The sequence below is a fragment of the Aotus nancymaae genome, unplaced genomic scaffold, assembly GCF_030222135.1.
Source record: "Aotus nancymaae isolate 86718 unplaced genomic scaffold, 86718_ANA_hifiasm-v0.15.2.pri h1tg000057l, whole genome shotgun sequence".
NCBI lineage: Eukaryota > Metazoa > Chordata > Mammalia > Primates > Aotidae > Aotus > Aotus nancymaae.
Window position 1 is genome coordinate 36,095,943 of NW_026988471.1, and position 25,345 is coordinate 36,121,287.

The 25,345-nt window shown below is 35.9% G+C and overlaps 2 protein-coding genes across 8 annotated transcripts in view; one reads left to right on the forward strand and one right to left on the reverse strand.

Moving 5' to 3' along the window:
- Positions 1 to 25,345, forward strand: part of NDUFAF7 (NADH:ubiquinone oxidoreductase complex assembly factor 7) — a 42,108-nt gene that overhangs the window by 11,319 nt on the left and 5,444 nt on the right. For 2 of the 5 annotated variants that reach the window (XM_012475426.2, XM_064364008.1), the window contains 3 exons: positions 2,004 to 2,147; positions 3,545 to 3,718; positions 4,219 to 5,279. In XM_012475426.2, coding sequence (XP_012330849.2) covers positions 2,004 to 2,147; positions 3,545 to 3,718; positions 4,219 to 4,434 — 534 coding nt within the window. In that variant the 3' untranslated portion in view covers positions 4,435 to 5,279. Of the gene's footprint in view, positions 1 to 2,003; positions 2,148 to 3,544; positions 3,719 to 4,218; positions 5,280 to 14,107; positions 14,206 to 14,729; positions 15,803 to 25,345 lie in introns of those variants that run through there. The other 3 variants (XR_010337915.1, XR_010337916.1, XR_010337917.1) reach the window with 3 other exon arrangements.
- Positions 8,734 to 25,345, reverse strand: part of PRKD3 (protein kinase D3) — a 61,385-nt gene continuing 44,773 nt past the window's right edge. For all 3 annotated transcript variants that reach the window (XM_021674414.2, XM_064364006.1, XM_064364007.1), the window contains exons 13-19: positions 25,191 to 25,263; positions 23,882 to 23,988; positions 16,032 to 16,193; positions 15,372 to 15,470; positions 12,694 to 12,961; positions 10,088 to 10,173; positions 8,734 to 9,230 (exon numbers count right to left, since the gene is read on the reverse strand). In XM_021674414.2, the coding sequence (XP_021530089.2) occupies positions 9,057 to 9,230; positions 10,088 to 10,173; positions 12,694 to 12,961; positions 15,372 to 15,470; positions 16,032 to 16,193; positions 23,882 to 23,988; positions 25,191 to 25,263 (969 nt within the window). In that variant the 3' untranslated portion in view covers positions 8,734 to 9,056. The remainder of the gene's footprint in view (positions 9,231 to 10,087; positions 10,174 to 12,693; positions 12,962 to 15,371; positions 15,471 to 16,031; positions 16,194 to 23,881; positions 23,989 to 25,190; positions 25,264 to 25,345) is intronic.

Genomic DNA, 25,345 nt, shown 5'->3' on the forward strand with positions numbered 1-25,345 from the left:
ACTGCTAACAGAATCTTCAAAGTCTTATTTTCTGAGTTACTATTCTAGAGTTCTTTTAAGGAGGAGTTGCTAGTAGTATACGAGGTGCCTTTTATTGACACTGAAAGTGCAGAGGAGCTAGAGTCAGGAGCATGGGTTAAAATCATTTCTTAAGTGTGTCATGTAGAAAGAGAGAAAGTTAGTAAGCGCTTACTCAGCCAAGTCCCTTACTTTCACTGTTGACCTCAGCTTCCTGTCAAATGGTAATGGCATTGCCACAGGATGAGTGTAAGTCTGTGAAAGCAATGTAGTACAGACCATAGTGAAGTAACAACAGCTAATGTTTGTTGAGTACTTTGTGTTACTCTGTGTTCTCATTTATTTCTCAAAGCAACTGTGTATTAGGTAGGTTCTACTGTTATCCTTCTTTGGGCTAGAGTGTGGCTTTTTCCCATGCTTCCACACAGATCTAAATTTGATTCTGCCGGAATGGTAGAATTACTACTGCTTTCTGTTGATCTCAAGGAATCATCACAAGAGCCTATCTTGACTTGTTTAAAGGTTCAAAAAATCCCTGTATTTCTCAGGAATGTCCAGGCTTCAGATTGCCTCTTTTTTTCAGTCCTTTTTTTTCCAGCTCAGAAGATGATTTCTACTTTCTGGACCTTAACTAAGAATTTCCTACTCAGAAATTATCAGTTTTAAAAGCAGAAAAGCTTTTAAACTTCAATGTATGAATTAAGTGTTCTTTGTTAAGTATAAATTTAAATATCAGCCTGAACACTTGTGAACACCTATTTTTTCATACTATGGCAACCTAAATTTACCTGAACGACAGTCATAAAACTACCAAGAACTAACTTCCTGGCCCTGGAAGTTCATTTAGTTCTTGACTTGGTTAGTATTCACTTAGGAGGGAGGGAGTGAATTTTCCCTTTCACTCAAATGAGATGAATGGTAATACGACTTGTCATCTTGAAGAGTTGTCTAAGATAGTAAGAATGTCAGCATGATCAGCGTGTTAGCTGATGCCTGATGAGGCTAACTTCATGGTTTTTATAGTTAAGCCACAGTAGTTTGCACTATGGGCTAAGTGGTTTATTATGTTATTTAATTCTCACAACAAACCTACAATATCTATAAGGAAGGAAACAACTCAATCTACCAGTAAGCATAGGAAGAGCTGAGATTCAACTCCATCTGACTCTATGCCTGTTACCATAGGCAGACATCAGGGGAGTTCATTACTGCATTTCTGTAATAAGGTGTTAGGAAGGAGCCCAAGTTAATGTATGTTTTCATAATGATGGGAAAGAAATATCACATTTTCAATCAGATCAGGAAGTAGGGAAATTTCATATATACTAGTCAGGTTGACAAGTGTTAATACTTAGTGTCATTTTGCTTTTTAAGCTAGTACACACTTATTGTGGCCCCTTAGTTAATAAGTGAACATCTTGGGTAATCAGTGGTTTCATTGGCACTAGTTGATAAGCCGATGTTTCTTGATGTAGGGCATATCACTGGGATACTTTCTGGCACAACAGAGGGCATGATAATATACTTGTTGAATAGGGTCTGCTTTGTGTTACTAGATTTGTATCTTTTGTTCTTTCAGCACAATTTTTTCATTGACTATTATGTTCCTGGCACTGTTCTAGGCAGACAAAAATCCATTTCCCATGCTTTCAACCTAGAGGCATATATTTATATGATTTGTGATATATAAGTAATTTTACATTAAATAAAATGATAATGCTCTAGGCCATTTGGGGGGATTGGGAGGGCATTTGCCTTTTTGTAATAGAGATTAAAATGTGTAAATCAAGTGGATAGCATCAAAGAACTAAGGTTTGTATAATAAAAAGGAAGTCAGGTGAAAAGTTGGATGTGAGAACATACTCAAGAAAGAATTTATTTTTATTAAAACTAAGAAATGCTCGGTGAGGAAAAACCTGAAAAACCGTAAGGAAGTAATTCTTTTGAATGATGCATTTTGACTCTTGCAATGATTCCTTTACCAGCATGATGAAACAAGGGATCACATTGAAGTGTGTCCTGATGCTGGTGTTATCATTGAGGAACTTTCTCGGCGCATTGCACTAACTGGAGGTGCTGCACTGGTTGCTGATTATGGTCATGATGGAACAAAGACAGATACCTTCAGAGTATGTATAATTCAGTAACATGATTTATCAGAATTTCAGTGTTAGATCTGAAGCTCATTGAAGAGCTTTGATTTCTACAGAGCCTGGTATTGTTGTATTACATTATTTTATAGTTAACATTAATTCATATTATTATAATTCTCCTTAACCCTAGTTCTTACTCCTAACCCTGAGTCTACTGTCCAGCCCTCCTTTGAACAGGATCTGAATTGTTTACATTCTTCCTTAGTTGTAGAACCTAGGTTTACATAAATCCAAATAAGCAGCAGAATCATACAAAGATTTTTCTTCATGTTCTTAAACATTTCTATCTGTACCTCCACTTCACTCAAGAAAAATTTTGGTACTTTGCAGATTTAAACTACTTATTGTAATCATTCTTTTTCTATCATATTTTCAACATTTTTTCCCTTTCCAGATGTATTCTTTTACACTGTTCCTAAACATCCTTTCTTAATAATCTTTGAATATAACCAATTCAATATACTTTAATTGAAAAACATTTAACTAAATGCTCTTACTCATTTTCTAGGTCTGTGATTCTTAATTTCTAACTTATTGTATCTAAAAATAACCTGGAGAGTTTGTTGAAAATAGTCATTCTCTAGTCTCACCTCCAGGATTCTGACTGACCGGGGTCTGGTTAGAGTCAGTAATATATTCTCAGGTGATCTTTTTTTAAGTAATTTCAACTTTTTAGATTTAGGGGGTACATGTGCAGGTTTGTTGTTACATGGATATATTGCATTGACACTGAGGTTTAGGGTACAAGTGAGCCTGTCACCCAGGTGGCAAGCATAGTACTCGGTAGGTAGATTTTCAGCCCTTGTTCCCCTCCTCCCAAGTCCCCCTAGTAGTCACCAGTGTTTGTTCCCATCGGTATGTCCATGTGCACCCAGTGTTTAGCTCTGAGATGTACACGTGGTATTTGGTTTTCTGTCCCTGCATAATTCACTTAGGATAATGGCCTTCAGCTATGTCTATGTTGCTGAAAAGGACATGATTTCATTTTTTTTTTATGGCTGTGTAGTATTTTGTGGTGTATCTCAGGTGATTTTGATGCACATGGTTGATGGATATACTTTGTAAAACCCTGCCTAGGTGTTCCCTGCCTAGAGAATTAATGAGAGCTCCATTCCATCACCTCAAGCATTAACATAAATATTAAATAACTATTAAGGGTAGTAGTAGGCACTCTGACATTGTACTTTCTATTGGGTTTTCCATGTAGTATCTCATTTGAAGAAAGGATGCTTTGCATAAAGAGTCTGTAAACCACAGATTGAGGCCGTATTTTCCTTTGTAACAGCTGCTGTGTAAAAATGTGTTAATATGATAGCATTTCTTTAATCTTGATAACCATAAAAGGGCAAAAATCTAATTTCTTTATGTTCAAGGGGTTTTGTGGCCACAAGCTTCATGATGTCTTAATTGCCCCAGGAACAGCAGATCTAACAGCTGATGTGGACTTCAGTTTTTTGCGAAGAATGGCACAGGGAAAAGTAGCCTCTCTGGGCCCGATAACACAACACACGTTTTTAAAAAACATGGGTATTGATGTCCGGCTGAAGGTAAGGTTTATTTTATTTCACTGTTATTAAATACTTTAATTTCATAGTATTTCAAAAATTACTTTAAATAGTAAGTTCACCTGTCCTTAATGGTCTTGTGGTTAGCTAATCCTTGGTATTCCAGTCTTTTCAGGTAGTGTAGGATTTAGTAACTAGTCAGGTAAGTTTCATGCATCTCAATGTGAGGTAGCATTAAGACTTCCAAATAGCGTTTTTGTTAAGAAAACTGCATTTATGGGTATGAATTTTCTAACTGTTCTTCTGAAGATGCCTAAACCTTACTGTAGATCAAACCCCCTGGGGATATTTGTTAAAAATGAAAATCCTTAGGTTTGTTTCACCTACATTTTTAATAAGTACTGTATGATTCTCAGGCAGGTAATCAGAAGTCACATTTTGAGCTGTGTTTTGTTGGAATATTTGAGAGTCATTAATATTGCTGCATGTAACTAGGAATTCTTTCTTCTGATTATTTTTGCTAAGAATTTTTTTCTTTTCAGGTTCTTCTAGATAAATCAAATGAGCCATCAATGAAGCAGCAATTACTTCAAGGATATGATATGTTAATGAATCCGAAGAAGATGGGAGAAAGATTTAACTTTTTTGCCTTGCTACCTCATCAGAGACTTCAAGGTGGAAGGGATCAGATGAATGCACGTCAGTCAAAACCCTTTGCATCTCCTGTAGCTGGGTTTAGCGAACTTGCTTGGCAGTGATATTTCAACTTGGACATTTTACCCTTCAGTCTGCCCAAGAAATCAAAATAAAGGAAACATATTTCATATATTGCAGGTAACAAACTTGTTAAAACGTATTTTATCTTTTCACAGTCAGTAAGAACAGCCCAAGTTATACATAATACATATATAATACAACCAAAATTGTAGAACTTTTAGGGTTTTGACTGGCTTTTGGTACAAATGTATGCTCAAGCTAGTAAGTTATTGTGAAACTGAGCTTTCTTTAACTTATAAAGGTAGTTGCCATATTTCTATCTTATTTTAAAAAGTAAACATGGGCACTGATTGGTTTAATAAAAATTGGAAGTAGCCTAAATGATTATTAACAGGAAATTGATAAACTCTGTCTACGTACCTACCTACTTTTTTTTTTTTTTTGAGATGGAGTCTCGCTCTGTCACCAGGCTGGAGTGCAGTGATACAATCTCAGCTCACTGCAACCTCTGCCTCCTGGGTTGAAGTGATTCTCCCACTTCAGCCTCCCAGGTAGCTGGGACTACAGGCAGGTATCACCATGCCCAGCAAATTTTTGTATTTTTAGTAGAGACGGGGTTTCACCATGTTGTCCAGGATGGTCTCAATCTCTTGACCTTGTGATCGACCCACCTCAGCCTCCCAAAGTACTGGGATTACAGTTGTGAGCCACCGTGCCTGGCCCTATTTTTAAAATGAGCTAGAGCATTATGTTTTGACATAGAAAGGTCTCTAAGATTTAGTAAGTGAAAAAAGTAGGATGTAAGAGTTTTTATAGTTATGATTCCATTTTTGTTGAAAGAGAAAAGCTATTTTTAAATAAACACAAGTAATGTCATAGAAACTAATATACTAGTGTCCAGTCGTTTTCTGTGGTAGGTACTTGCATACAAAGTAAGGAATGAATGCACAATTTTCCCAATTTGGAAGTGAGTTTGAGAGGCAGGGAGTGGGTTGGTATTTGAATTTTTTACATTGTGCATCTGTGAATTTTATAAATAAAAACTAATTATTTTAAAATTATAAAGGTCACAGTAAGAAACAGTAAATCTTGACATGTAGTTCAAATATGAGTTGGAGACCAGCCTGGCCAACACACACACACACACACACACACACTGCCCAGGAGGAATAATTTTCAGATAAATGTCAAGTTTTAGTTCTCTATTTTCATTTTTTGGTTTTTAGAAGCTTTGTGTCAATACTGGAAGCATGGACTTAAGAATTGTTAAATTAGCAACACAAATTTACAAGGGCGATTAAAGGAAAAGAATACTTTACCATATGTCTTGAATTTACGGCTTAACTGTATCAGAAGTTCGTTGGTAGAGTGATGAACTGTTGCTTTTTATTGCAGCTTCTGCTTAACAGGAGTAGCATTCTATCTCACTGCATGGCTCACGGGCTTGCATGTGGCCTAGGACGGCTTTGAATGCGGCCCAACACAAATTTGTAAGCTTTCTTAAAACATTATGGATTTTTTTTTAAGCTCATTAGCTATCATTAATGTTGGTGTATTTTATGTGTGGCGCAAGGTAATTCTTCCAATGTGTCTCAGGGAACCTAAAAGATTGGACACCCCTGCACTAAAGTAAAGGAAAATGGAGGCCTTACTTTTCAGATGCTGCCCAGCCTCGGGCCACTCCTAGTTGTTCTTATTCTATATTCCTGTATTTGTTTTCTTTTTTCAGACTTGGGAGAATTTTTGAAAGATGAAAATGTCCATAGTTGGCTCCTCTCAGATATGTTAAAGTGTTTATAATTAAGGGGCTAGAGTTATAGGCAACACCTTGTACCTTAACACCTAGAAATTTTATTTTGATGCTAGGTTTTTACCTTTTTAAAGCCTTTTTTAGTATAACAGTTGGATAATTTGATGATAGTTCTTGAAAAAGTTATAGTTATAATTACTACAAACTTTACAAGAAATGAGACCTCCAGATAATCACCTCAAATTTAGTATAAAATTATAAAATGAACTGTTGTTTTTATTTTTGGCAGGTAAAAAAAAAAATCAGTGTTTTAAAATATAGCATTAGTTCCATTTACAAATACTGTTTCCAAAATAGGTCTTTTACCAAGGTTTGGTGAAATAATACAACCAGATAAAAAGTTTCTTTGGATACTTCTACTAGAAATAGGCTCAGGTTTTCACATGGAAAAGTACGGTAATATAGAAATACATTTTATTATCAAGCTTCCAGTATATTTACAAAAAGTTGGATGTAACAAAAAAATATAAAAATGTACTGAACAGTCATTATAGACTACTTTGTACATTATCAAATGTTTCTAGCAAACAATCACTTCTTATACAAACATGACAAAAAGTTATGCAGGTTATACAGTATCTGGAGTAATTAATTATTATTCAACTCCAGATTCTTCGACAGTGCCTTTACAAAATTTTTTAGAAAACTTCTTAGGCATTTAACAACAAATACAAAGAGTGCAATTAATTTCATGGCTTGTAAAGTTTGATTATATAAGTATAGCAAATGAACATCATTCCAGTTAATTTTCACCTTATGTAGTAAAACCACAGTAGATTGCCTAGCAACTCAGAATATTCCATTTTGGGTGTGTTGATATAAACAAACTTTGGTGAAACTGGGAAATCATCCTCTATCAATCATAGGGAAAGTAACATTGCTAATTTTTTTTTTAATTAATTTTGTTTAATCTTTGAAGCTTCTATAGAAGGACAAATTACCAAGAGGGGAATATTTCCTGGAGGCATTTATGGGTAGACAGTACGGCATAATGGTTGGGAGGGTTAAGGGAGATTAGAGCCATACTGCTGGCCTCCAATACCTGTACTAACTGTATGAAATTTGGCAGGTTCATCTCCCCTTGCCTCAGTTTTCTTAAGATGGAGTTCATAATGACTTAACACTATGGCTGTTGTGAGGGTAAACTAAAGCATAAAAGAACTTAGAACACAGGAGCACTGCATAATGCTTGCTACTATTCTTTCAAGTGTATTTTTAATCCTAGATAGGAGAGTAGCTTCAGGGATCTCTAAAGACCTTCTCAGTCTGTTCATATACAAGAATATTCTTTTTTTTTGCTACCTCAAATTTGGTGGGCAATGATAGTTAACACTTTCCTAGTTTTTAGTTTATTTGACTACATTCATACATATCTAATCTTCACGGCAACACTGTGACAAAGGCAGAGGCAAGAATTACAATCTTCATTTTACAGAATGAGGAACTGAAGACAGACTGTGATCTGTCCAGGCCAACATCATAACTAACAAACAAGTAATGGATCCAAGGCTTGAGCAGAAGTTTTGCTCTTTCACTCTTGTTAGAGTGGCGAAAGGAAAAAAGTCACTGTTTCTTACAAGTAGGGTCCCACATCTTAACCTGGGGAAGATATTTAAAAATATTTTTTAAATAGCTTGCTGCTGGAGCTGAAATGTAAAAAGAAGTACTTCTTTCATTCTTTAATTTGCTGCACTGATAATACAGCTCTAGCCTTATAAACTGTTTCATGCTCCACTCCTATCCATTCCCCCAAACTACTTAAAATAATTGATTTTAAAACACTCCAGGTATCTGCAAAGCCCTCCATAGGCTAAGGGAAGGGAAAAAAAAGGATACTGTTTGCTATACAGTAACTGTAGCATTAACTGACCCTGCACTGGCCTGGTAAAAAGCAGAAATTATTGAACCCTGGGGGTAGAGATACATTGTGTAAAGTTGAGATCTGCTGATGGTGAACAGTGGAATCCAGTACTGGCATCAGGATGGTGTCAGTCAGAACATGCATATTTAGCAGTGGAGTGGAGCTATGAAAAGACGTACAACTCAGCACTTAGACCAGCAGTACTCTTCCTTTGTAACATCCTTTTTCCCTAATTATCTTAGAAGATGTTGCAACATACAGAAGGTAACAATTCTTAAATTGTATAGAACATATTCAGAGTAGCAGAGCAACTCCCAAAAGGTTAGGAATCACTGTTTTAAAGTCTTGATTGACCTAAAAAAAAGTGAAACAGCACAGTGCTCTTTTTCTAGGCAACTAAGAAAAACCCTTCAGTGCCTCTATGGTTGGTTAAACCAATGTTAAAAGTCCTTATAGTAAAATCACAATGGTAGCCTCACAGTTATCTCTTAAATACAAGCCTGTTTATTCATCAATCTTCTAAGTCTTGTATAATTTAGCCAAGCTATATAGTAACTGGATGCTAGCCTGACTTGTTTTTCCTTAAAAAAACAAAACAAAACATACATATATATTTATTTTTATATATATACATATATATATATGTATATATATAAAAACAGAATATATATATATATATAAAAACAGAAAAGGGAAGACAAATTAAGTGGCCCTATTGCACTAAAGTGAAGGATTAGAAAAAAATAAAAAACCAGTTATTGCTTAGGCTACAAAAGTTTATAAAAAGCTTCACCTTGATTCCATTAAGAGTTATTATTCAGTTTCCCTCCTGTACCTACTCAGTATGGACTACAGTATTGGTGTCACTGATTCCTTATCATATTTCCTCATATCTTGGCATCCTTGCAGATGACAGCCTACAAAGAACAAGTTGTACAGCAAAGTATCAGTCCATTAAGTGAAATCCTTCCTTATTTAGGTTAACTCAGTGATTAAGGATCTTCTTCCATATCATCTGGATTAGGAGCCATAATGAAGTGCTTTGGGTATACAAGGTTATGTGTGTATGCATGTATTTCCCAGCGAGCATCATCACTTTCATGTGTAATGTAACGTTCTCCAATGCGAGTTTCAAATTCTCTAAGGTCAAGCCAAGTCTGATAGTCCTAGGAGAAAATGAAGTAATGATGAAACATAAACAAAATACTGTCTACCTGGTTTCTTGTTTTGTTTATTTGTTTAGTGCCTGAGTCAAATAATTGATAGGCTCTACTCATAAGTATCTGCTATATGCTAAGTTCTACTTGTGATATTTTAAATTAGCAATTTAAAGAACATTTTCAAACTCAGTCTCCAATGAATGAAAGTAACTAATTTCTGAAATTTAAAAAAATTTGCTTCAGGCTTCTTAGGTAGCCAATAATAATCACTAAGGCATTTTGTTCTATACTACATGAGGCCTAAACTTTACTCCTCAAAGTAGGGGGAGAGTACTTAGACGCTTATTATTAGGATAATTTAGTAATTGGTAGACTAGATTTCATTTGGTTTAAAGCTAATTCTACCTCTCACTCCCTTTAAAATAGTTCTAAATCTTCCCTCCTTACTCTGAAGTTTGGAGGATATTTTTTGATAAATCTATAAAGTAGCTTTGGGAGAATTAAGCCAAACATTTTAAGTGGCATTTTAAAAATCTCTTCAATGCAAAAATAAACCCTTCATTGGACATTTAAAATAAAATATATTTGATAAATTAATATGTCATGTTAATCCTACAAAAAGGTGAAATGAACACATAGGTCTATGAAAGGCTAAGTCATTGCTTTCAGTTCATGGGAGTTTAACTGCCCCTGTCATTACCTATTTGAATGCTGTCCAGTTTACAGAGATTCAGCCATAGTACAAATTAATTACTGAAGAGCACTTACATTATTCTGCTGATCTTAGAGTGGTTTCATTAGGTAGGACAAATCAGAGTGAACTACTCAAATGAGGATTGCCAAAGACAGAATACGTTTTTTACCTGTAGCCAGGGATGACTAAGAGATTTGTCAACACTATAACGTTTTCTCATCTTCACTTGAAGCAGATTGTTTATCAAATCAATTGCTAAGGGAAAAGACAAAAGAAGAGACATGAATTTGGGTGTATAGAGTGCCCCAAACCTGTGACTCTGCCTAGAAGGCAGTTCAACCCATAGAAATACAGGGTTGAGGGATTTTTGCTTCTCAAGGATGTGGACTTTTAGCTAACATGTTAAGTGAATCATAAATGTTTACTGATTTAAATGTATCTGTCCAGTTTTCATTGCCTTTATAAGGCAGTATAGAGTACAGGTTAAAAGTATGCACTCTGGAACCTGACTGCCTGGGCTGAAATCTGGTTCTGCCACCTACGAGCTGTGTGATACTGGGTCAGTTACTAAATTATGCCATGCCTCAGTTTCCTCATGAAGTTGCTGACGTATGTAAAGGGCTTAGAACAGTGCTAAGCACCTAAGTGCTAAGTATTAGCTATTATTATTTAAAGATGAATGAAACAGACTCTCTGATTCCAACCCCCACCCCAATGCTGCTCTCTAGTACCTGACTTGGTCTGGAAAAGCACTGCCTTGCCCCTATAGACATGGCTGGACTGAGGTGGTAACTTAACTACCAAATTATACTTTTAACGAATAGGTTTTCAGGGTGTTTTAGTGTACATGGTTGAGTTCTTGGCGTATATATTTTATTCAGTTATTTGGAGAATGGATCAACTGCCAAACCAAGGCAACCAATAACTACATACTAACTATAGCCCTATATGATACAGTTGAAATACTGGTAACAAAAGGCTAGATCCAGACACGAACCAAATGGAAAGACTTGTACCGTCCTAGTTCTATTTCTTGTCTGTATACTACCAAACTAGCAAAGATTTTCCATAAGTATATTATGAATTTCTGTGTTCCAAATACTTCAGACCTTTATCCATTGTTCCTTAAAATGTGGTCCACCATGTGCACCAGAATCATTTGGAGTTATTTAAAATGCACATTCCTGAGTCATCCCAACTAATGAATCTCAATCTCTGGGATTTCTCTTCTAATAAACTCATTAAGTGATTCTGATAGAAGAGGTCTACAGAGGACACTGCCCCAGGGGCTCTGAGATAACACTGGTTAACATCAAAAAACTCTCTTATGAGCTTCTTCAATTAGCTTTCTTCATTACCAAGCAAACCTGCTACTGTCTTCACATGTTCCTTAAATTTTTCCCAGTTTAATGGAATATTAGTTAATCCTATGGTTAAGCCTAGTACTTTTGGAAAAACAAAAACCCTGTTACATGGGTTGGCTAAATCCAGGTGGGGGTGTTCCCCAGCATTGGTTCTATTAACTTCTATTGGACAGTAAAATAATGTTTTAAGCAGTGTAGTTGTGTTCCTATCAGTATCACTAAACTAAAGAGGGCCAACCAAGTTATTCTTGATGTGTACAGAACCAGGAGTTGCAAATTCAAAAGGCTTCAGTAGGCAGGAAAGAGAGACGTATGCAGTTTCCCAGCAGAGGTCTATAGGAGAGGAAAACTGCAGTGTGTCTGTTGAATATAAAGTTCATTTTAGGTATAAGGAACCGGACTAAGGTATTCATTCAAGGAGCTCACAATCTTGTTCTGAAGATTAGAAAAGTCAATTATGAAAAGATTGAATACTTAAGAAAAAAATGGGGCTGGGTGCAGTAGCTCATGCCTGTAATCTCAGCACTTTGGGAGGCCAAGTTGGGAAGATCAGTTGAGTGCTAGAGTTTGACACCAGCCTGGGCAACATAGTGGGACCCCCATCTCTCCAAAAAATTAAAAAATTAGCCAGGCATGGTGGCCCATGGTACATGCCTGTCATCCCATCTACTCAGGAAGCTGAGGTGGGAGGATCACTTGAGCCCAAGAGTTGAGGCTGCAGTGAGCTGTGTTTGTGCACACTTCAGCCTGGGTGACAGAGGGGGACCCTGTCTCAATAAAAATAAAAAGTAATAAAAAAGCCCAAATGCTTTTTAGACTAAGTAAATTTCACACAGTTTAGAAGAGTAGTAGTTAGGGAAGATTTTATAGATGTGCCACAAATTAAGGGGTCCTCAAATTTTAACAGGAATTGTAGATGGGGAAAAAAAGGCCTAAGCAAATTGCAGGAAACAGTTCATCAGAAGAGTAAACAACTAGGTTTGCGTAGGGAGTAGTGGGAGATGAGGCTAGAAGGTAAGCATGGACCATATCACAGATATTATACCTGTAAGGTGGTTAGAGAGAAGCCAAAGTGTTTGGGAGCACCATAAATGAAAGTAATGTTTCCTGAAGATGCATTTGGCAGTAGTGACTGGGAAGGACCAAAAAAGTTTAACAGGTAAGAGTTAAAAAGATATTTTAGTGGTTTGAGAATGAGGCCATTGGGGCCTATGTAGTGCTATGCCTGGGAACTGTACATAAGACAGAGATAAAAGTGTAAAAGAGTGCTCAAAAAAGTGGTAACTAGTTGAATCTGGAAGATGAATGGGAGATTTATTAAAAAGACAAGTTGCAAGTGACAGACTGATTTGGGATCAGAAAGATTTTTAGACTTAAGACACATGGCCAAAACGTAACAATTTTTTTTTACCTTCACCAGAAATTTCTTTCCATGGATTTGGTGGGTACATAAATGCAGCATTTTGGATCTGGTCATTTATATCTTCATCCTCATTAAAAGGAAATGTGCCACTGAGGCTCACATAGATGATAACTCCCACTGACCACATATCTAGAGAACGGTTGTAACCTTTGCTCCGGAGAACTTCAGGGGCTAAGTATGCTGGAGTTCCTACCACAGATCTCCTGAATGACTTTTCACCAATGATGCGTGCAAATCCAAAATCACACAGCTTCACCTGGAAATTGAAGGGTGATGTTAATTTTGTATTATAGTGTTATATAATTACCTAACTGGTCCCTACATATGAGACTGTATGTATCATTTAAACATACTTGCCAGCTCTAATGAGTGTGAATATTAAAGAATCACAGATAGGGAAATTGTAAAATATCCTTTTCCCAAAAGGCAGACACATTTATAGCCCTGAGATCCTGACTGACACAGTATGAAGAGCTTTCCTAGTGCATATTTCAAAAAACTTTTTTGAGTTCTAGCTTCTAAAATACCAAATGCCAGACTGGTGTTATAAGTGTTCTGATTTCTTATGAAATGGAAGGTGCTGATCTCTATCATTTGTCTTGTAAGATCAATCTTTCATCATCTGAGAGCAGGGATTATTTCATTTCTGAACCCTTAGTGGCCTCATAGTGCCTAGACACATAAAGGTACTCAATGTTTGCTGAATGAAAAATAAATTACAGTATTTAAAAACATCCCTTGTTTTGCTTAATCCTAGAATCTCTTTTCCTAAGGATGTTATAAATTGGCAAGTAAATAAAACTGAGGTGTATTAAAGGTAACTTTTAATGTGGACATCAGTGGAATAATGCTGGAAACTGTCCCAGTGAGTAACAGCAACACTTCTCTGACTATGGAACAAATTATTTCTAGTTAGATGTTTAGATATGAAAAAAATTATATGTAAAGAGGTAGCCATAGTCACTACCATGTCCTCTCGGAAGAGAGTTCTAGAAGTTGATGAGCTTGGCAGAACTCAGAACACTTAATCTTGCTGCCCAGATTCTTCTAGAGGCTCAGATTTGGGGGATTAATGACTGCATCCATGCTGAACAAGCAAATGCCGGGTACTTTCTGGAGGAAATGCTCTGACTTACAAAATGTCTTCAGAAAAAGCACTGATATAAATTGAGAGGAAAGAGATTTAGCCTCTAGAAAACAGTGATACAAACAGTGCCCGGAAAACACAGAAGTGAAGTTATATTCAAATGCTGCTATTTCTGGGAAGTGGACCCTGACACATGTTTTTATGAATGGTATTTGCTCAATGTCATCATTGAATCTGGCTGCTTCTTGAATGACTTTGAAGAGTACGAGTACTGAGCCTGAAGAAACACAAATGCTTTTTGTTGTTAAATGCCAGATTTCAGCTACCATCTTGATAAGGTAAAGATGACTTGGAAGTTTGGCAACTGATTAAAGAAGTGGAGCCATGGCTAACATTTGAGCATAGAGTATCAGGTAAATAACATTATTTTCCCTTTGCTCCTCAGTGGAACACTGTAGATCACTAAAGTAGAGGTCAGAAAGTGGGAGTTTTAATGTTACCTGTAAGAGTGTGCATCTTTTGCCTATACTATTTTAAAGTATCAAGTGAGATAATATATGGAAGCAGTTTATTTAAAACATTGCACTGACTATTAGGCGACCCTTTTGACTTCACAATGATAGGGAATCACTTTTAACCACATAAAGATAAAAGAATGAGATTACTACTTTAAAAGCTGAACTATTTTTATCTTTTTATCTTTTATTTGAAAAGACAATGAGTTGTATTTACCAAATGAAACAGCTATCTGATGTCCTTAGTCTTGCCATTTGTCTAAATGTACATGTTTCAAATGTACATAAACAATAGTTTGCCAACAGATATTAGAGCTGATTGGAGGACTCATCCATGCCAATCATGGAAAATGGCTGCAGGGCACCACCACCACCATTTATTTCTCAGGATGGTTTTAAAATTTAGGTTATCCATTTCATAGGTCATGAAATAAATTTAGTGGATCAAGATGAACACTTGAAAAAAAAAAAAAAACTCAACTGAATTAAGAAGAATCAAAGAGTGCTACACGTAGCCAGGACACAGAACCATGATGCCATTATGTGTGGTGAGAAATGTTATTCTAATGTAGGTTTTGGTGAAAATGTTTGAAATACAATACTCTAAACAGGAGAGTTGGCTGCCTGCCTCTACCAAATATCTATCTTTCATTTCCGGTAACACCCCATTTGTTTTATTTATGAGTAATTCATCCTAAGTACCAAGCACCAACAACCAAGGTTGATTCTTGCTCACTTCATTCCCAGCCCCTGGGGAGAGGTAGAATTGCAGAATCTATATGCAGTTATTCCTTTAGTTGTGGCTAAATCTAAAAAGTCTTGAATATAAACAATGTAACAAGTAACATCTGAAATTAAATAACCGAATGATTATATATGATTATAAAAAAATAACATCTGAATTCATTTAGTTATTAATCCTCACTGGTAGTTAAAGGCTAAAAACTATTTCTGTAAGATGGTATGCACTTTGAACCAACAGTACTTAGTACACTGCCTTTTATTATGGGGGTACTTTGAAAATGTTGCCAGAATCATTTAAAAGGCTCTGGAGAATATCTCACCTGAGGAAATGGCTCTGCTGATGCAAGCAGCACATTTTCTGGCTTTAAATCACAGTGCACAATATTCTTAAAATGCAGATTCCTCAAAGCAACAAGTATCTGTTATGAAAAAAGATTTTTTTTTCAATGTCTGGAAAACCACAGTTAAACCTCAGTGTGACTCTTTGAATGGTATATTTTGAAAACTCCACTATAGTTCATCAAGACTTAGCTAAAAGTATGTCATTCTGCTTCTCAAGGTTAACAATTCCCACAGTCACTCAACATGTAAAAGCACTGCTATTTAGTTATTTTAGTTTTTAGCTGGCTGCAGTGTCTCGTGCCTGTAATCCCAGCACTTTGGGAGTCCTAGGCATGTGGATCACTTGAGGACAGCCAAGAGTTTGAGACCTGCCTGGCCAACATGGTGAAACCCCATCTCTACGAAAAATACAAAATTAGCCAGGCGTGCGTGGTGGCATGTGCCTGCAATCCTAGCTACTTGGGAGGCTGAGGCATGAGAATCACTTGAACCCAAGAGGCAGAGGTTGCAGTGAGCTGAGAGTACACCACTGCACTCTAGCCCAGGTGACAAAGTGAGACTCTTGTCTCAAAAGAAAAAAAAAAACCTTAGTTTTTACTCTCTAGTTTCCAAAGTGGGGGAAAAAGGAGTTAAAATACCTGTGTGACCATGAATTTAGTAATTCGTTCTGGAAGCCGACTTTTCTCACTGGATAGAATCATTTCCAACATATCTCCATGCAGCTTTTCCATTACTACAAAGACTCGTTCTGGGGTTTCAAACATACATTCCAGGTTTACAATCCCAGGATGGTGCAAATTCTAAAGAGAGGTTGCAGGATATTTATATGACCAACTTAAGCGGAGAAACAGTTTTACTAAGCAGATATTCAGATGTACTATAATTGTCTGAAATACATAGCACAGAAAGAAAAAAGCTGAGAGAATTCGTAGGTTTTGATTCTCCAAGTTTTGTACTGGAGAGTAGGCGCACTGAGGGGAGAGAATGTTCTCCTAATTTGATTATATGATCATTTTGTCCATTACTACTACTTTTCCTTCCTTCTCATTTGAAAAATCTGACACTGCTCTAATTTCATGCTGTCCTTGAATAGGCACCAACTGCTCATAAATTTTTAGTCAATTATATAGAAATCTTTGGCTCTTAGGGGCTGTATTTGTGAAGGTCTTTGCTTGAGAAAGTTTTATTTCTAAGATAGTTATTTATCTAAGTCTTTTTTCTCATACTGAGCTCTTTTTAGGCTCAACATCTCTCTACCTGCATTATCCCATGTTGCTTGATGAAAACTAGGTTACAAGGGTTGGAGATACACAAAGATGAATGCCATACTGTTTACGCTTATAAAAAAGCAATTTATCTTGTGTTCTATTGCAGAAAATCCTTCCTCTAAAACAAATTCATCAAGTCAGCCTGCTTAAACACCTTCAATGGCTCTTTATTTCTGTACATAAATCTAAATTCCTTTGTCTACATTTTGAGATCTTCAATAATTTGGTTTCATTCTTTTGATTTAATCTTAAATATGTTCTATAGAATGAACCAAATGCTTAAACTATTTTTATTCCTTATTCATAAAAATATGGATGGTCCCCAACTTACGGTGGTTCGCCTTACAATTTTTCAACTTTACAATGGTACAAAAGTAGTATGCATTCATTCAGTAGAAACCACATTTTGAATACCTGCACAACCATTCCATTTTTTGAGTACAGTATTCACAAATTACGTGAGATATTCAACACATCAGTGTAAAATAGGCTATGTGTTAGATGATTTTGCCTAACTGTATGCTAACGTAAGTGTGCTTAAGGTAGGCTACGTGGGGCTAAGCTGTGTTCAGTAGGTGTTTTTTATCTACTTAGTTATTGTCCAACTTAAGAAGGGTTTATGGAGATATGACCCCGTCTTAAATTGAGGAGCATCTGTACATTTTTCTTAAGTTTTTTCCCTTAATATGGCTACCTGAATATGCTAAGGGGACTAACATTTTTTCGGCCTATGTGAGGCTGAGTTCCACCTCTAAAATGTTTTTGAAGCCTTCATTTTAGCCCACATTCTCTCTCTGGGACTACTCCAGTAGTTTCCACTGTCTTGTGTATATGCAGCAGTACTTATTCCACTATATTGTAATAATGTGTATATTTTACTCCATTGTTTAATAAATTCCTGAGGCACAGATTGTTTTAGTTATTTTAGCTCAATATCTGCATCATGGTGTTTTCAAAAATGTTTAGAAAGTAAAATAACAACAAATGCAAAGTAGACTTGTTTGCTAATCATTTTAAACCAATTTTATGAGACCATTTTCCAAGTAGCAAAATAAAAAATTATAAAATTTTATAGTAAATGAAACTGAAATACCCCATAGTGGGGTGCGACAATGGCAATAAGCAGTGTAAGATTCAGAATACTGTAACTTTTATCAGCGGAGGTAGGAATGTGATTGTCTTGCTCTGCCATAGTTGTCCAGCTCTTAAACTGCTTTTCCCCCTCTGCCCTCCTTTAAAAACACACGTGGACAAACAAAAATAGAAGTATGCTATAACGTTATTCATCTCCCTTAATAAATTCCTCTATGGGTTTAAATTTTCTATTTCTTCTGGAGTATGTTTTAGTAAATTATACTTTCACAGAGAATTTTCTCCAGGTTTCCTGATAAAGATGAGCAAAGTATCATAAGATTCCTTTCCCCACTCCCCGTATTTGGTTCTTTCCCTAAGATCATTTTGTATTTTCTTCTTTGCTTAGGTTGGCCATTTTATTTTTACATACCTCCTCCCTTCCCCCACACAGCGAACCAGCTTTTGGCTTTATTATTTCTTTTCTGTATTTATTAATTTTCATTTTTGATCTCTGTTAATCCTTTCTGCTTTCCTTAGGTTTATTTTATTGTTCATTCTTCAACTCCTTGAGTTGGATTCTTAATTCATTTATTTTCATTCTTTCTTGCTTAATATTTGAGGTTATAAAGCTTTTTCTGAAAGACAGTACAAAGGTTCTGATATATATGGTATTTTCATGGTTTTCTAAATATTCTGAAATTTTGATTTTGCTCTTTGATTCAAAATTAATATTTTAAAGTTTTCATGTTGTAGAAGCTTGTTTTCTGATTTTTAATGCATTAAGATCAAAGAATACTGATTATACTACTGCTTTTTTGAATTAATGAGGCATTCTTTGTTTTTAGGGTACAGAGTTGAGTATAATCTGGTTAGATCTACCTTACTCTGTTTAGACCTTGTATGTTCTTAATTATTTTTGTCTACTCCATCTCTCATGGACTACTGATGTGCTAGTCTGTCTCTCTTTGCTTTTAGTTTTTCTTATAAATGTTTATGCTGTTACTTGGTGTAGTGTGACTTGTACTCTTCCACTGTTAAAGTGGCCTTTCATTTCATTTAATGTGTTTTCCCTTGAGTTAAATCTTATCAGATCATGACCCTCAATTGGCTTTTTGTTTGGAGAAGGGACCTTTGGAGGATATCAGGGCTACAGATTTCATAAAGAACCAGCAAAAACAGTTCTTATTGTACTGCTTCTTTCTGCATGCACCTCTGCTTCATCTTCCCTGTTGTTGGAAACGTTCTGCATTATTTTACAGGTCTGAATTCCCTTCTATTTTATTAAAGTATGCTCACTTCTGTTAATTTTTTTTTTTTTGGTAGCTTTGGGGTTATTTCCAAGATGAGAAGGGGAAAATGCTGAACTTACACCACAATGTTTAAACCAGAAATTTCCCTTTAGGTTTCTTATAACGTTTTCCAATTGCATAGGTACCTAGAAGAACGCACCTTTTCTCCCATTACTCTACTGCCCTCTTCAGGCAATAGCAAAAGAAACATTTTACATTACTGTATAATCTAGGAAACAAAAGAACCTCCCTCCCTTCCCCAATTTGTTTCCTGCTCTACATCATCCTCCCTAGATGTGGCCATGTTGACAGTTTACGTAGGTATGGCTTTTTCTGTATATTAATTGTATATAGACATATGTAATGTACACATTACTTTAAAAAGTAAACACAAATGGGGAGTCATTCCAAACTTTTTTCCAATCTAACAATGTGTTGTGATTTCTCACATAATACATTTATTTATTCAATATTAAATAAGAATTTGCCTGGTACCAAGAGAGAGATATAGACCAATGGAACAGAACAGAGGCCTCGGAGGCAACACAACATATCTACAACCATCCGATCTTTGACAAACCTGATAAAAACAAGCAATGGGGAAAGGATTCCCTGTTTAATAAGTGGTGTTGGGAAAACTGGCTAGCCATATGCAGAAAGCAGAAACTGGACCCCTTCCTGACACCTTACACTAAAATTAACTCCAGATGGATTAAAGACTTAAACATAAGACCTAACACCATAAAAACCCTAGAAGAAAACCTAGGCAAAACCACTCAGGACATAGGCGTAGGCAAGGACTTCATGACCAAAACACCAAAAGCATTGGCAACAAAAGGCAAAATAGAGAAATGGGACCTAATCAAACTCCACAGCTTCTGCACGGCAAAAGAAACAGTCATTAGAGTGAATCGGCAACCAAGAGAATGAGAAAAATTTTTTGCAGCCTACCCATCTGACAAAGGGCTGATATCCAGAATTTACAATGAACTAAAACAGATTTACAAGAAAAAAACAAATAAGCCCATTCAAAAGTGGGCGAAGGATATGAACAGATACTTTACAAAAGAAGACATACATGAGGCCAACAAGCATATGAAAAAAATGCTCATCATCACTGGTCATTAGAGAAATGCAAATCAAAACTACATTGAGATACCATCTCAAGCCAGTTAGAACGGTGATCATTAAAAAATCTGGAGACAACAGATGCTGGAGAGGATGTGGAGAAATAGGAACACTTTTACACTGTTGGTGGGAGTGTAAATTAGTTCAACCATTGTGGAAGACAGTGTGGCGATTCCTCAAAGACCTAGAAATAGAAATTCCATTTGACCCAGCAATCCCATTACTGGGTATATATCCAAAGGATTATAAATCGTTCTACTATAAGGACACATGCACACGAATGTTCATTGCAGCACTGTTTACAATAGCAAAGACCTGGAACCAACCCAAATGCCCATCGATGATAGACTGGACAGGGAAAATGTGGCACATATACACCATGGAATATTATGCAGCCATCAAAAACGATGAGTTCGCGTCCTTTGTAGGGACATGGATGAATCTGGAAACCATCATTCTCAGCAAACTGACAAAAGAACACAAAATCAAACATCGCATGTTCTCACTCATAGACGGGTGTTGAACAATGGGAACACATGGACACAGGGAGGGGAGCACTATACACTGGGGTCTGTTGGGGGGAGTGGGGGGGGACAGCGGCGGGTGGGGAGTTGGGGAGAGATAGCATGGGGAGAAATGCCACATATAGGTGAAGGGGAGGAAGGCAGCAAATCACACTACCATGTATGCACCTATGCAACAATCTTGCATGTTTTTCACATGTACCCCAAAACCTAAAATGCAATAAAAAAATAAAAAATAAAAAATAAAAAATAAAAAATAAAGAATTTGCCATGTACCCAGTACTATGTAGGTATTCTGAATTCATCATTAAAACTTTCACAAAGATCCCTTGTCTCATGGAGCTTATGAATTATAGCAAGGTGAGACAGACAATGGGAAATAAACTAGTAAATTACCTTGTATGAAGGTGATAAGTGCCATGGAGAAAAGAAAAAGAGTTAAGGTAGGGGAGTGAAGGGGTGGGAGAGTAGGTTTAATGCTGAATAGAATGTGGAGGCTTCATTGAGGAAATGGTATTTGGGCAAAATCCTGAAGGAGACAAGGGAGTATGTCATGGCGATATTTGAGGGAGATAGCATTCCAGGCAGAGGAAACAGCTAATGCAAAGCCTTTTGAGACAAAAGCATGTCTGGTATGTTTGAGAAATAGCAAGAAAGTCAACATGGCTATTTTTGAAAAAAGAAAAAAAAAAGACAAATTTGTTATGTATATTGTTTGCAGTGGAATCTTTTTCAAGTGATTTTGACTCATTTTCATAAAGAATCATCATAGGTATCTAAAAGTGGGATTGCTCATTTCTGTTAAACAGAAATACAAAGCCTGTCACCAAGAGCTCAAAAGAGGTTGGATGCTCCTGGATAAACTGTAAGATCACCTCTAAATCAATGATCCTGTGATTTTTCCTCCTGGCCACTGGAAAGGCCAAAGCTGTAGTCTTAATAATAATATGCTCAATCTTTACCCTGTCCTTTCTCTAAATATGTGGGCATGGGAAAGAAAAGCTATGGATGCCACTAGAGACGCAGGTAAAGCTATCAACACCAGGAAGAACTACAGGAGTTCAGACAGCCTTTCAGGCCTGTGTGATGAGGGAGGACTACAGACAAGAATGACATGGGGCAAAGATGGAAAAGGAAAGATGATACAGTTGGATGGGGAAGAGGAGAGGCAAAAGGTGGTGTGAGTGCATGTAACACTGTAGTAGGTTACTTTCAACCCATGTGAAAAAGTTTAGCTGTTGTGATGCTCATATAACTAAATCTTCTGAAACTAATTTCAGTAAATGAGGTATGATTTTTAAAAAGTTCCCTTTAAAAAGTGTATTTCCTACATGAATTCAGATTGTACTAATAGAATAATATTCTAGAATATCAATATTCTATGCAAATGATAATATTCATATACAAAGTTAGCTACAGTTCATCTTTATCACACACACACACACACACAGTGGGTCGGTCCAATGATGTAAAGTAGAAAGTACATGTGCTTTGGAGACAGATGTACACTCAAACTCTGCCTTCCTGCTGGGTGATGTTGAGAAAAAGTACTTAAGTATAAATGCCGACACAAGAAAAGCCAAATATAAAAGTATAAATATCTTACATAAACAATTTGAAGAGAATCTATAACAAAGATAGTCTTGTATTAAATTTAGTATGAAATAGCATACTTAGAGATATCTACAATCTATTCCTAGTTTGGGCAATATTGATAAAAATAACCAAAATGATATAATAATGAAGTTTTTCACACTATGCATTAGCTGGTTATTCCTAAATTTAGTTATTATGATTCAAAGCTGATAACAGAGGAAAAAAGCTTCAGTGCTTATTTAGAGCTGTTTGTGATCAAGGAGAAATCAATCCATAGAAATATATCCTTAATTTTTATTGTTTTGAACACTAATTGGACAATGAAGATGCCAAAATGAGATATGCAAAAATACCTGACAACATATTCATACTCTTCATATTCAACAGAGTATGAATACTATTAATATTCTATTTAAAGGTAGCTTTATAGGAGGAGACAGCCTTGATGTGACCACAAGTACCTAATTGACCACAAGCTTTTTGATTATCATGCCTCTGAAAAAGTGAGGCAAATATTGCTACTAGTAACCAGTAACATAATAAATGTAAAACAATTCATTTACGTTTCTTACCTTCTTCAAGGAAACTTAAGTTCAGAAGGAGGCTGGGTCTTCCTGAATTTCACCCAAAGCAAATGGGGCTCTGACAGCATTAACCATTTTTTTTTTTTTTTGGAGACAGAGTTTCACTCTTGTTGCCCAGGATGGAGTGCAATGGCGCGATCTCGGCTCACTGCAACCTCCACCTCCCAGGTACAAGCGATTCTCCTGTCTCAGCCTCCCAAGTAGCTCAGATTACAGGCATGCGCCACCATGCCCAGCTAATTTTTTTGTATTTGTAGAGATGGGGTTTCACCATGTTGGTCAGGCTGGTCTCGAACTCCTGACCTCAGGTGATCCACCTGCTTCGGCCTCCCAAAGTGCTGGGATTACAGGCATGTGCCACTGTGCCCGGCCAGCATTAACTATTATAGGACCATGATTTATTTATAATATGCAAAAGCTATACAACAAACAGATATTTGCGTATTATAAATTATTTATATAATATTCAGAAAATGATCCAAGGATCGAGTTAAATTTTAGTCTTCTAGATGACCCCCCAAATGGGTAAAAATGTTAGATGAAAAACACATAGTAATTTATGGAATTGAAATAATTGACAATGTATCTTTAAAATATGCCCCAGTCGACTAAGCCATTATAAAATTAAATAGTTTTTAATTAATGAAATAAATGCTGTTAAAAGGTACATAGTTTTTAAGCAATCTTTATTTGCACAGTAATTGCTATGATAATCAAGCATGTCTCCCATGAAAACTGGATGGGTTTAACAATGACTTCTTAACAAAATGTGGCAAAGTATTCAAAGTATTTTGAGCTCCTGGAATGATGAATTAAGAATGAAATTTTACTTTTTTAAAAAAGATTTTACTCACAAAAATGTGTTCTAAAACTACTACCATAAAGCAAGATATTGGCAGTCCCTATAATACCTATATTACCATAATCTAATTTTGCCTTCTTAAAAAAAAAAAAAAGAGAAGCAGTTAATTCAGATTCTTATCAACCTCTTTAATAAACCACTTTTTTTTTTTTTTTTTTTTTACCTGTAAAATAGCCACTTCATTACGGAGTTGACTTTCTTGTTTTGTGGGGAATCTCATCTTATCAATTACTTTAATAGCCACATCCCTCCCAGTCTTTCTATGTTTTCCTATTAAGAAAAAAAGAATAGGAAAGAATGAAGCAAACTGACAGCTTTATTAGGGAGTTGTCTACAGACTGAAATTTGTATTTACTCTTGAATTTTCTTTTTGGATCATTTTTGTTCTTTCTTAATACTCCACTCACCTTTAAGAAAAAATTGTTTTCCCTTCCAAACATAATATTTGCCCCTAATAAAGTCAGTTGCATTATCTAAGCAGGAGAAAATTTGAACGAACTTGTTGCTGAAAAGTAATCTACCTTGTTAAATAAATGGTAGTTAAGTACCCAGACCTAGTCCTTCAGAGACTCTGTCAAGATGGAAATATTGTACGAATGAATCAATTTTATTCTAGATCCAATGATTGAGCACAGAGTGATTTAACCATGTACTCATAAACTCTGGGTGTCTCTATGTTCTAGAATCTAGATATAAAAATTTATAAGGTAGAAGTCTATTATAATAAATAGCCATTCCCTCATTTATTAATTCAAATTAACTAGTTATCTTATATCTATTCTGTAAGATTCACTCCAAGAGTTGTATGAAAAGAAGGCAAGATGGGAGGCAGAACAGCCAACTAGGAAACTACTGTACCAAGCCTTAGCAAGGGATAACAAGAGTTTAACATTTCTTTTGTACCTTAATAAATTTACATATATTAGGTTTAATTAATATTTAAGCCCTATAAGCTACACAGGTCAGGTTTTATTAGCTCCATTAAACAACTGAAGATGTTAAGGCACAGTGAGGTTAAATGACTTCATCAATATCCTAAATCATAGAGTTGGATTACAGGTTCAGGTTTTCAGATTTGATAGAACAATCATGCCAAGAGTAGACAAATGGTGCCATTTGTGTTGGAAAACTAGTAGGGAATATACTTCAATGAATAAGCCCACCCAGCTCAACATAAACTTCAAACCATCTCCCCGTTGCCTCCGACAAACATCTGTATGTGTGATCTATAAGAAGAGAGAAAAACTATTGTAAAATTTTCTGATTCTTTGTTACTTTTTAAAGTTTGCAATGAAATTAAGGAATGAATACTCAAATTACAGTGAGAAGGATTTAGCTGAAAGATACAAGTCAGCCTTTGAAAAAAAGGCCACTGGACAAAATTGTGAGATGACAAAATAGCTGGCAGATGTTTTAAATTTTCCAGTTTTTAAAATAATATGTACAATATGGAAACGGCTATAGTTGCTTACCTCCATAAACAATGCCAAACTGGCCTGAACCAAGCACCTCATCTGCAAAGATCTGGTAAACAGTACTGATATCCTGGTAGGATAAAGTAAGCAGTCAGTATTACTTATTTCTATAAAACAATGTCAGCATTGCTTTCTTCATTCAAATACTTAAA